The sequence below is a fragment of the Gekko japonicus genome, unplaced genomic scaffold (assembly GCF_001447785.1).
Source record: "Gekko japonicus isolate JY-2015 unplaced genomic scaffold, Gekko_japonicus_V1.1 scaffold2468, whole genome shotgun sequence".
Classification (NCBI taxonomy): domain Eukaryota; kingdom Metazoa; phylum Chordata; class Lepidosauria; order Squamata; family Gekkonidae; genus Gekko; species Gekko japonicus.
In genome coordinates, this window is record NW_015162024.1 from 234861 (window position 1) to 247880 (window position 13020).

The window sequence follows — 13020 nt, forward strand, 5'->3', positions numbered from 1 at the left end:
ACAGGGCTATTTTTGGGCAGGAACACACAGGAACGGAGTTCCGTCTGGCTTCAGAGTTGGCCACGCCCACTCAAAACCTCTGTGTGCCTGGCTACAGAGGGAAGGCCTGGAGAGCGCCCCACCAGCGACTCGGAGGTGGGTGTGTCGGGGGGGGGGGCCTGGAAGGATCGGAGAGGCCTGTCCAAGGGCCAGCTTGCCCGCAGAATGCCCAGGCAAGCCAAGGGAAGGCATGGAGGGTGTGGCCTAATAGGCTAATGAGCTGCGCTGTCAGGGGAGTGACTTAATATGCTGATGAGTTTCTGCTGTTGGGTGTGGCCTATTATGCTAATGAGTTCCTGCTGGGCTTCTTCTACAAAAAAAGCCCTGTACATACCAAACATCTTATTATTAAAATGACAAGTGGCCCTAACACAAAGTCATTCCAATCTGTACGCAAAGTTTTCCTCCTTCAGAATGAACACTGATTTGAATAAAACTGTACAAAATTGAGCATTTTTAAAAGGACATAGAATGTGCACAAAAACTACCGCAGATGAATGTTGTTTAGCAGCATTAGCTTCAACGAGCAACATTAGCTTCCATGCGCTAGACCCCTGCAGTTCCCCCCCCATGCTATGCAATGCAGTTACTTGTCCTGTACCCTTGCTGTTCAGTTGCACAGTCGAGTCCGACTCTTTGCGACCCCATGAACCACATCACGCCAGACCCTCCTGTCTTCCGCCGTGCTCCGGAGTTTGCTTAATTTCACATTCGTTGCCTTGATAACACTGTCTAACCATCTTATCCTTTACCATTCCCTTCTTTTGACCTTCAATCTTTCCCAGCATCAGGGTTCTCCAGTGAGTGCTCCCTTCTCATTTGGTGGCCAAAGTATTTGAGCTTCAGCTTCAGTATCTGGCCTTTTAGGGAACAGTCAGGGTTGATTTCTTTTAGGATTGACTGATTTGATCTTCTTGCAGTCCAGGGGACTCTCAAGAGTCTTCTCCAGCACCATAATTCAAAAGAATCTATTCTTCAGCGTTCGGCCTTCCTTATAGTCCAACTCTCGCAGCCATACAGTACTACTGGGAATACCATTGCTTTGACCATATGGACTTTTGTTGGCAGGGTGATGTCTCTACTTTTTATTATGCCCTGTACCCTTAGGACAGATCAACTACAAAATTCTAAATAAATTTCAGATGCATAGAATACAGTGCCAGCATTACATTCAGAGTCAAACGAATTAATTACACTAAAAAGGGAACGGCAAGATAGATTTCCCGGCTGTCTTTGTACAGTGCTGCTATACAAAGGACAGGTGGCAAAAGACACAGCAAATGTGCTGGAGCAAACTCGATGGAACAGCATAAAGATTCTATTCAAGAGCGGGCACACTGCTTGGCAGTATTAAGCCAACAACTCTGAAATTTAAGACTGTACAGTATCATAATTTAAAATGAGTGATAATTATTAGAGACTCTATATCGAGAGGAATGGAGTCAGCTGTGTGCCACCCTGATAAATTTTCTTGTGAGGTGTGTTGTCTCCTTGGGGCAAGGGTTTTTGATGTAGTGCAGCAACTGCCAAAGATCATTAAACCCACAGATAAATATCCCCTCTTTGTATTCATATGGGGACAAATGGCAGTGTACAGAATAAACTGGATCATATTTTCAAGGATTACGAGGATTTGAGTAGAAAGTTTACAGATCACAGAACACAGGTTGTGGCGGAAAGGGCCCACTCTGGCCTGCAGACCTTGTTCCACCCTGCCCTCCAAGGTTTCCCCAACACCTGGAGAGGCTTTTCTTTCTCAGGGAACCACTGCCACCACCTGACTTTTGTAAGGAATTGCCGACTGGGAGGGTCAGGACTCCCAGCTTCCCTTCCAAGTTCTGAGGCCTTGCCTCTGTGTCTCCTGCTGTCCAGTGCTTGGTTACCACAAGGACCATTTACTGCCTTGTGTGCCCCTGGAGGAATAGCCACTTGCCAACTGCCTGCATTCTCTTTGGCACTCCTTTTAAAATAGCATGTCCAAGATGGTGGAGGCCTATGCTGTACAGAGAACCACTACCAGCATCAAAAGTTATAAAGTATTTATTAAAAAGAAAATGTTCACTAGTACACTTTTAGCTTAGCACAAGCTTGAGCAAGGGATTCAAAAGAAATTGGTAAAATGCAATTCCTCTGTCCCTCTATCAGATGTTAAAATATAGGACAGGCTCCTTAGCTTAGGTAGTTACAGATCTCTACAGAGTTTTCCTTATCCTGAAGCTTCTTCCAGCTCTCCAGGCCAGAACATGGTTAACAGCCACTTCCTCCAGACCTCAGTTGAGAGTTCTGTCTACTCTGATGAACTCAGCACAAAAGAGACCCTTACTCCTTGCTTCCAGGAGTTTTATCACCTCTCTCTTCCCCACCAACTGACCAGGTCAGGCCAGGCCAGAGAAGCTTTTCCTGAAGTCTCCAGAATTTCCTTCCTGAAGTCTCTCTAGTATTTAACACCTCCAAATCTCTTTTCTCTGTTTGAAGTTGGGGGGGAGCTTGACCATCCCATTGTCTAGCCCTCCCTATAGGGATTCTCCCTATGGCAAGCATGACTGTTTTTATATGTTTTAATGTGTTTTAAATTTTATTGTATTTATTGAAATTCTGTGACCCACCCTGAGCCTGTTTACAGGATGGGCGGGATATAAATGCAAAAAATAAAAATAAATAATTTTTGTGTTTTGCAGCCCTTACCCAAAGTGTTCTGCCCCGGGACTGGGCTGGGATGCTTGGACAATATGCAAGACTAGGGTTTTTTCCCCTCAAGGGACACCATAAAAAGGTGTGTGTGTGTGTGTCTTACATTCCCATACAAACTAGTTTTGGGTTTGTTTTTTGGTATATATAGTACTTTTAGGAGATGAGTATCTTGTAAGTCAATAAGGTAGTTTCAGCACTTTCTCTTCTGGCAGAAAAAGGGAACACTTCCTGGTGTCTATCCACATGCCCAGATGTTCAAGCCTCTGGGTCGGGAACAAAGAACTCTTAGCCATGTTGATTAAGAAGCCGTGGGTTTGGAGACAACGAATCGTATCTTGAACACCCCGTTGTGCTTTCTCCTTGGAGACCGATCATATAAACAGGTCGTCCAAGTATGGATGAACATGGATGCTCTTTTTCCGCAGATGAGCTATTGGGTTGACCAAGATCTTGGTAAAAACCCTTGGTGCTGTGGCCAATCCAAATGGTAGGGCTTTGAACTGTACATGACGGCAGTCCACGCAGAATCTCAGAAACGTGTGATGTGCTGGTAGAATTGGGACATGTAGGTAGGCCTCCGTGAGGTCCAGGGAGGCCAAGAATTCCCCTAGTTGCAGCACTTCTGTGATTGACTTGAGGGTCTCCATGTGGAAGTGCTGGAGGGCTATGAATGTGTTGACAAATTTCAAGTCCACAATGGCCCTCTAGTCGCCGTTCTTCTTCGGCACAGTAAAGAATATTGAGTAGACCCCCTGGCCCAACTGTTCCCGTGGAACAGGCTCCACCGCCAATATGTCCAACAGATGTTGTATCGCTGCCTGCATTATGCATCTTCTGTGGGTAGACTTGCGAGTTGGCGAGATGACTAGCCGGTAGGGGGGGTGATCATAGAAATTCTATTGAATAACCTTTGGAAATTACCTCTAAAGTCCAGGCATCTGCTTGAGACTCCTCCCAAGCTGGTTTGAAAAGAAGAAGTCTTCCCCCCACCGGAACGCTGTCAAAGTCATGCCTTGGTAACTTTGTTGTCTCGTCAAATTTCTCGGGTCTGTTGTTGTTGGCCTGTCTGCCAAAACGTGGGCTGTTGAAGGGCCTTCTAAAGGGTTGTTTCGCAGATCCCCATGCGTTACATTTCTGATCGTGTTTCGCACAAAAGGACATGTTGGACGTCCGAAAGGAATGGCTGGCAGAAGTGCGTCTGTCCAGATGACGTAAGTTCTTAGGCATCGCCTTTTTCTTATCTCTGGTCTCCAACAGAATCTTGTCCAATCGGTCTCCAAATAACTTCTCCCCTTGGAAGGGGTAGGCCATCATGAAGAACTTGGATTGAAGATCTGCTGGCCATGCGCGCAGCCCCTCCTTGCCACCACGGCCAGAGACATAGCTCTAGATGCGAAGGTAAGCGCATCTAAGGCAGCATCTGTTGCCAACGAAGAACCTTTCAAAATCCTCGTCGCGCCTTCCAGCAAATCATACAACCTTTTGACAATCCCTGGTGCCTGTCTATTGGAAATAGGTTAGCCCACTCCGCTTTTAACTGTCTCTCAAAAATTCTGGGAAGGGGAAGACCTTCTCTGGAGCAGCGTATCTAGGGAAAAGCTCCTCTGTCCCTTTAGTTCTATTTCTTAGGTTAATTCCTGGGGCAGATATGTCCTCCTCAGCTGGAGGATCCTGCGGTTCCAGGGCAGACAGGGACTTAGACAGCAAATCATACAACCTTTTGACAATCCCTGGTGCCTGTCTGTTGGAAATAGGTTTAGCCCACTCCGCTTTTAACTGTCTCTCAAAAAATTCTGGGAAGGGGAAGACCTTCTCTGGAGCAGCGTATCTAGGGAAAAGCTCCTCTGTCCCTTTAGTTCTATTTCTTAGGTTAATTCCTGGGGCAGATATGTCCTCCTCAGCTGGAGGATCCTGCGGTTCCAGGGCAGACAGGGACTTAGACAGAAGGAACTGAAAATCCTCTGGCTTAAACAACCTAGCAGATAGTTGTGGTACACTAATATCTTCCACTTCCTCATCAGAGAAGAACTCCCCCTCCTCTGCATGCACCAGATCAGGTTCAGAAGCCTCGTCCCTATCAGAGTCTGAGTGGCTTTCCCTAGGCACCTGCTTTCTGGCAGCCTTAGTGGGCCATTTATTCCCAGAGTCTCTGTGCCTAAATTGACCAGCAGGGACAGGGACAGGTGAACTTGTCAGTGAAGTGAGTTGTCCTAGTTCACCCATTTGACAGAGACTGAGGAATTCTGCTCTCATAGAGCGCCTCATAGATTAAAAAAACTCTTGAGGGGAGGGGTCCCCGCCAGGTAAGGGTACGTTACCCAAGTGTAGTCTTCTAGAGCTTCCAGACAATGGGCCGGTCTGCGTCAAGGATGTTCCCAAATCTCCTGCCAGGAGACTGGCATCCGAGAGCTGGGACTGACTATGCAGCACGGGTATAACCGCGGGAGCGGTTCCCGCCAAAATCATAGCGCAAACATGGCCGCTGCCTCCATACGCCGAGAGAGGAAGGCTCTCCTCAGTCAGTTCTTCCAGGCACAGCCGTTTCACGCCCGTCTTCTCCCCGCTCAATTCAGGGTCGTGGCCGGTGGACGCGGTAAGCCTAAAGGTCATGCTGGCCCCGGGGATGTCCCTAGCAAGCTCCATGATTACGGCGTCGTTCTCCAACTCGGAAAGATAGCCATCGCTGCATCATCTGGCCATTTTTTTTAAGCGGGCCTGCAGATAGCAGTTAGAGAGTCTTCCCTCAGCGACCAGTAAAGCCCTATGGCTGTTGCTAAAGCTCCCTCTAGAGGACAGGAAAAATAAAAAAATTAAGACTTACAGAGAAAGAAAGTAGATAAGATATTGAGATAGATTTAGAAATTTAAGCTAGAAAAAAATAAGTAGATAGCTCACTAAACTTGAAGGTAAAGCCTACAATAAACCTCTCCCTGTGGAGGTAGGAAAAGAACTGAGAAGGGGGCGTTTCCATAGCACACAGGAAGAGGAAGAAAGAATTTTTGTTCCTGCCTCTCCCTGATAGGATGGTGGGAATCACCCAAGATGTCCTCCGCCTCAGAGGGAGAATTGCTCAGTAGCAGAAACACAAAAACAGATTTATTTAGCCAACAGAAGTATCTTTTAATAGCTCATCTGTTCTTGCTTAGTAGCAAAGAGCAATGCCAGTTTGGAATGTGGGCATTATTTAAACATCCCGAGTCCTGAAGGTATTCATTCCAAACGCACAGAACTGCTTGGTACCAGAGTCACAACAGCTACAATTTAGCCTAAAGTGATTTTATGATTACCAAGAGTTTTTGATCCTCTATCTGTATGTTTACCAAAAATTGTACTGAGCTTTAAACTGTTTCCTGTCTTTGTAAATGCATTGGATGTCCAGGACATATTGCTTCATATCTCTCAGGAGCAACCATGTGGTGACTGTGTTTATCTCTTAATAACCATTTTGCATAGTGGCAGTTTTAGTCATATTCGCTGTCTTTCCATCCAAGACTAATGTTCTGATAGTTTCAAAAGCTCAAGTGATTATGTGATGACTGTGTTCATCACATGAAAGCATAACTGTATGAATATTCCTCCATGATTTTTAAAGGCAAAGTGTTGAATCCAGTCCCTTCTGATCTCTGAAGAATTTATTTAATATGGGAAAGATATTCTTGGATCTAACCCAGAATATTTCAGTGTTCGTTCCTGGAATAGATTTATTTTTCTAGGTGAAAAAAATTCTGCTTATGAACCACAGAATCAAGATTTAAGCTAAATATAAGTTTCGTTAGTGTATATGTCTGAATTTATTGAATAAACTCGTATTTTCTGAACAATTGAATGTAGAAGAGGTAGGCTTCATATAGTATTACAAGTAATCATGGTTATATAAACGTCTTCACTCTAACTCATTATCTCCTTGTTCAATCAGTACTATGTCTAGTGGTTGTTTCAACAAAGATTTTTAAAAACAATACAGGTTAATATTAACAAAAACAAAAGAGGAAATTTAAAAACACATATCCATTTTTTTGTTTGTATTGTGAAAGACAACATCTGCTAGTTTGACTGGTCCGGAAAGATGAAGGAAAGATGGTATGTGAACAATAACAGTGCTATATACTGTAGAGAAATGTGTTCAGAAATCACTGCAGAAGAAAGCAAAACCAACAGATTGTCCTTTCAGCAATATCTGGTTATTTTGGACATTTAAAATAAAAAAAAAATCCAGAATATCAATTTAAATAAACATAACTGGCAAACAATTTCATTAAAAAAATGAACTAGCACCTTATACATGCTATTGTTTTAAGTCTCCTAACAATAACTTTCAGATGGAGCAGTTGGTCCTCAGCTGTAAATAACCAGAGATTAATTATACTGCAAAATGAGTGCTTGCAGCAGATATTAGATCCTATATTAAGAGAAAACAGTAGGCATTTAGTGCATGGATAGTTATTAAAAAGAGGATTAAGTCTGCAATAAAACTTTGTAGAAGATACTTAATAACTCATTTATACCTCATGAAAGAAAGATAATACTAGTCACCCTTCACGGGTGAGGTGCTCTGTTCATCTTGAAGTCCATTGCTTTGACTTTTAGTCAAATGTCATGAGATTAATTAGATTTCAGATGTCTTTGTGCCGGTCATATTGTTAAAGTCTGTTAAATCTTGCATCCTTAAAGTGACTCCTCTGAGAGCAGCAATCCAGTATTAATGCTTTTAATCAAAAAGGTCATGTGTCAGGCTTTTATATTTTTAACATATAAGGGACAATTTTCAAAAGGTTCTGAGATCTTGATAAGACCCAAAGGGAACACAACAAACCTAAATGCTTGCAGGACCCTTCCTGTACTTATAAGTAACTGTACTAGAAGTACAATCCACAGAGCCAACTTTATTTTCTCTTCTGTCGTCTGTTAATCAACTCCTGCATTACTCTGGCTAAGATCTTGTCTTTCCTGCTCTATGGGTATCCTTTATGGGTATCTACAATTTCTACTAACGTGGCATTAGCTCAGGCTTCCTCTGTTTGTGCCCTATTGCGGGTCCCAAAATGCTTTTCAAATTCCAACTTGCTTTTGGAAGCAGGTTGTAGTTCCATTTCATTGAAGGTTTGGACTGCTGCAGGTAGATTTAGATTCTTTTTGTTAGATCATGATTCTTTGCCAGTTTTACTACAGCAGACACAGCAGGATCCCCACATGTCATCTTGGAGCATCTTGGCAGATATAAAGTTAAGAGCATTGGAGTAGCTTTACCATCCTCTTCTTTGGATATCCCTAGTGTTAGGCAGAAAACTCTTGAATTGTTAAAGCATGATCAGGATAGCATTAACCAGAACACTAAAAGAGATTGTTCCGCACTTTGTTGGGGCTTTTCAGCCCCTTTATTTTCTGTCCAGCAACAATATTTTAACTTTCTTACATGCCCAATATCTTGTGAGCTTTTATTTTTAGCCTGGCATAACATTGGGCGGTTGTGCTGTATTCCTTCTAGCCCAAATATCTGTCCATGTAGAAGAGCATACATAGAATAACTAACTCATTTCTTCTTTAGTTGTGATTGATATTCCACTCAAAGGGCTTGCTTTATAACACCTCTTGTTGCCAAGTTTCCTGTCTGCTTGCATGATTTTCATCTTTTATTTATCTTGGCTGGCAGTGATAAGGCAGTTACACCCTCTATAGTTAAATTTATTCTTTCTGCTCATAAAGGTAGGAGCCTGTATGTATCACCTAAACTTGGGGATTAAACTCACCCATTATATATATATATTAATGTTTAAATATCTAATAACTTGGGACTTAAAAAAAAATCATCTACGTGCTTTGGCACACAGTTCGAATCTCTGAAGAGGAACAGAACAGGAGCATGAAAATAGTTTCAGGATGATAGTTGTGTTGGTCTGCAGATGAAGAGATAGATTAGATTCCGGTGGCACCTCAGAGACCAACAAAATGTTCAGGGTGTAAGCTTTTGAGAGTCAAAGCTCCCTCCATCAAATTCACTGACACATTAAGTTTACTGGGTGATCTTGGGCCAATCACACACACATGAACGCATGCACACACAAACACACATTCTCTAGTATACTTCACAGTTTTGTTGTGGTGATAAAATGCAGGAGAGAACTGTATACATCTTCCTAAGGTTTTTGACAGAAGGGATTGAAAAGTTGTATATGTGGGATGGGACTTGATGAAACATTGGAACATGTAATTTTCGATTGTCTTATAGATCATAATATCAGGGAAGTTTTGATCAAGCCGATAGTTAACTCCTTACCAGGTCGTAATAGAAGGACACTTTTATCAATTATGCTGGCAGGAGATAATCAAAAGCTGACTAGGATGGTTGCCAAATTTGGACTAAAAACCCAAGAAAGGAAGGTCATTAACAGTTAGTACATAGTTAGTCATAAAAAATTAAAGCTTTTGTTTAAGTCAATGAATTAAGGAGATTAGTGAGTCCATTTTAGTAAATGTCTATTTTCTTCTTCTCAGTGTGCATAACGACTTCATCCAGTTCGTCCATAGTCTTTTAAATCATAAGTGCTACTTGGCAACTCTTATTTGAACTTGATTGACAGAAGGGGTGAGATAAAAATGTGACAGACACCCACACAAACTTTCTTATGAGAAGCTGGAACCCTGAAAATGTAATATCCAGTCTATTACACTGCAGACTGCTAGCTGAATCATGTTATTATGGATTCTGTTACTGAAAGTTAAAACAGGCAATACAATTCCCTTGAACTACAGCTTGCTTTTCGTTCTGGATTAAACAAGCTGTTCTTCACGTCACTTTACCATGGTATCCTCAGTCCTTCATGACAACTTGTCCAAAGGGTAATGTTTTTCTGAAAGACTGAGAATGCCCTTGGAAAGTCAAGGGAGAAAAGTGATTTCCATACACTGTAAGCACTTTCTGGGGGTTCTGGTTGATTCAATGATGCTCCCACGTACAAACAACATCTGGAAAGATCCTTAATCCAGGCTGACTTTGGCACTATTGCATTATATACTGCTCCTACTGAGATTTATTTTCTCCCAGTTTGCATGCTCGACATGGTAACAACAATGTTTCTAAACACCATCAGGAGTTCAAGAACCAGCACAGAGGAGTATAGACAGACGCTTTAAGAAAATAAAATATATGAACCAAACACATCTGTGTGAAAACACTGGACTTTTGGGGATAATGAGCAGTAGGCTTGTGGCCACATATTTAACAAGAACTACGTTTAGTAGCTAATTTTTTAAAAAAATAATGTACTATTTAGCTAAACTTATAGTCCAGTGGTAACTTGAATGAAACAAAATATGAGCTAATATACCAAAGATACTAATGATATCATATTAACCAATGAAAACTGCAATTAGTTAAGTAGATCAGTATTTAGGATTGCATATTTCAAAAGAAACACTTTTTGACAAAACGATTATATTTAGACGTAGTGATATAATAGCATAAATTACTGCATTTGAGAAGCAATGCTGCAGATGCATTTTTCCTGATTTTCCAATTATTTTTTGATTAAAACATCCAACAACATTATCAGGAAAAATAATGTTCAGAGTGGAAACCTACTGTAGTCATTCAGAAGTGGTTTTTTTCTAAGACACTTTAGATGCAAACAAATCGTTTCTGAGGAAGCATGATGCCAAATATTTACAAGAAGTACCAGGGGTTCGAAATACTTACCTTGTTCATAAAGTAATGCCATGTTCGTACTTTTATGAGAAACCAGATTATTTAAGACTGCAACTGCACTTTGTATTGTGTTTCCCAGCAGCGTACCATGATGCTCCTGTAACAAAAATATATCTGCATTAAGAATTTGCAAGCATACAGAAAGAAATGTCTTCTACCTAACCCATGGAGGCCACTTTGGGTTTCCACTATGGAGAAAGGCAGGGTATGACATTTGATATAAATCTAATTTTGCCTACAGTTCAACAAAAACGGATGATCGCTTTTGCCATTGCTTTGTCAGGTATTGCTGCAAGTCTCTGGGCAGGAGGCAGAACTGCTCATTTAGTGTTCAAACAACTGTTTAGTTTGTGAGCACAGCAATCAGGGGTGGGCCCTACTTTCTATATAAGCCTTCATAATTGTGTAAAAGAAGCTGCAGGAGCTCTCCTCACCTGTTTCCAACCATGCTGCTCCTGCCAAAAATGCCTTCCTCATCTACTCAGTTTGTATAGCCTGTGCCTCTCAATATTTCTTTCTATAACCATGTATCTAATTTTGTAATTGTATATTTACACACAGAGATATATATGTGTAACTATATTAAGATACACTTCTTACATCTGAAGAACTGGGCTCTAGTTCATCACAAAAACTTCATGTCACAATAAATCTTTAGTCAGTAAATGTGTTTCAGTCTAACCGTGTACCTTTACTTAGCACAAAAGCATGGACAAAAGGGCTTATCTAATGGTACTAGATGAGAAGTACTGGGGTCATAGGTATTGATTTTGCCAAGATTTTTAAAGGATTAACTCATTTTGTCATATATGAAATTGAATGTCTACTTAAAAAAAAAAGCAATTACAAAGAGATATCAGATGTCCCACCAATGCAATAACAACAACCCAATGGTTGAACAGTGTTTAAAATGTAATGGGGGAGGGGAGAGAAGGAGTTCTAACTTATGTTCTACATTTAAAATGACTAAGACATTTAAAATGACTAAGACAAAATAACAAATGTTCCAGGTCAAGGTACACAAGATTTTCAATGAAATTAAGGTATTGAAAAGTTCTAGCTTCATCTTAAATCTAGACATGGTTCCATATATGTTCTGGGTAGATCTAAATATATGAAATAAATACTATTTTTATAATATTTTATTATTACATTACTACTACTACTAATTGCTGATATATCATTGGATTTGGACAGATGGACAACCTTAAATATAAGTACACTCAAAATGAATATTATGGAATTATAGGATAATTTTGACCCATTTTCTGTGATGGATGTTGACAAGATCCTGGGATCAATAAAGGCCATCACTTGTACTCTGGATCCTTGCACATCCTGGCTGATAAAATCAGGTAAAGACCACATCAATAAACACTATCTATTATAAATCAATCACTAACTCAGTGCACCTTCCATGGCCACTCAAAGAAGAGGTTGTCTGTTCGTTACTTAAAAAACCATCCCTACAGAAAAATGATGTGGCAATTATTGCCTAGTCTCTAACCTACCCTTTCTGGACAAAGTGGTTGACAGAGCAGTAGCAGATGAACTCCAGGTCTTCTTGAATAACTAATCTGATCGAAACCCTTTTCAGACTGGTTTCAGGCTGAGCTATGGGACTCTGTCAGCTTTAGTCAATTACCTCCGTCTGAGCGTATCACCATGTGGCCCTATTATAGATGTACATATGCTATACCATGAGGTTCTGTGAGGTGGCTGTTTATACTGTGTTTATACCTGCTTATACTGTGCTGACCAGTTCCTTTATAATGACAGTCTCTTCAGGGTTTGTTTTTACTTTATATATCTGTGGAGGACCACTGCTAGGTATATTTGCTTTTTTGTTAAGAGTCAGGCACCAAGGCTTGTCCGCTTCAAAACAGAAAAGTACTTTATTTTCAGAAAACACAACAGGGGGATGGAAGATATATACAGAGGATAATTTGTTTCTTTTCAGACTTGAACTTTTGGCTTGGCTTACACTTAGGCTTACACCTGGAGAAGGAAATGGCAACCCACTCCAGTATTTTTGGCAAGAAAACCCCATGGACAGTATCAAAAGGCAAAAGGCCAGAAGATGAGCCCCTCAGGTCGGAAGGTGTCCAATATGCTACTGAGGAAGAGCAGAGGGCAAGTACAAGTAACCACAGAAAGAGTGAAGCGGCTGGGCCAAAGCCGAAAGGAAGCTCAGTTGTGGATGTGTCTGATGGTGAAAGGAAACTCCGATGCTGCAAAGAACAATACTGCATAGGAACCTGGAATATAAGATCTATGAATCAAGGTAAGCTTGACGTGGTCAAAAATGAGATGGCAAGACTGAACATCGATATCTTAGGAATCAGTAAACTAAAGTGGACAAGAATGGGCGAAATTAACTCAGAAGACCATTATATCTACTACTGTGGCCAGGAATCTCGTAGAAAAAATGGTGTGGCCTTTATAGTCAACAAGAGAGTGCAAAAGTCAGTACTGGGATACAATCTCAAAAATGACAGAATGATTTCGGTCCGATTCCAAGGCAAACCATTCAACATCACAGTAATCCAAGTCTATGCCCCAATCACTGATGCAGAAGAGGCTGAAGT

General features: G+C 41.2%; 1 protein-coding gene across 1 annotated transcript in view; it reads right to left on the minus strand.

Annotated features, from left to right (window-relative positions):
• Nucleotides 1-10529, minus strand: part of LOC107105519 (serine/threonine-protein kinase ULK4-like) — a gene marked incomplete at its 5' end in the record, with an annotated part of 115095 nt that extends 104566 nt beyond the window's left edge. The window contains one exon of the mRNA XM_015405502.1: nucleotides 10424-10529. Within this exon, the coding sequence (XP_015260988.1) occupies nucleotides 10424-10529 (106 nt within the window). The remainder of the gene's footprint in view (nucleotides 1-10423) is intronic.
• Nucleotides 10530-13020: the final 2491 nt, after the last annotated feature.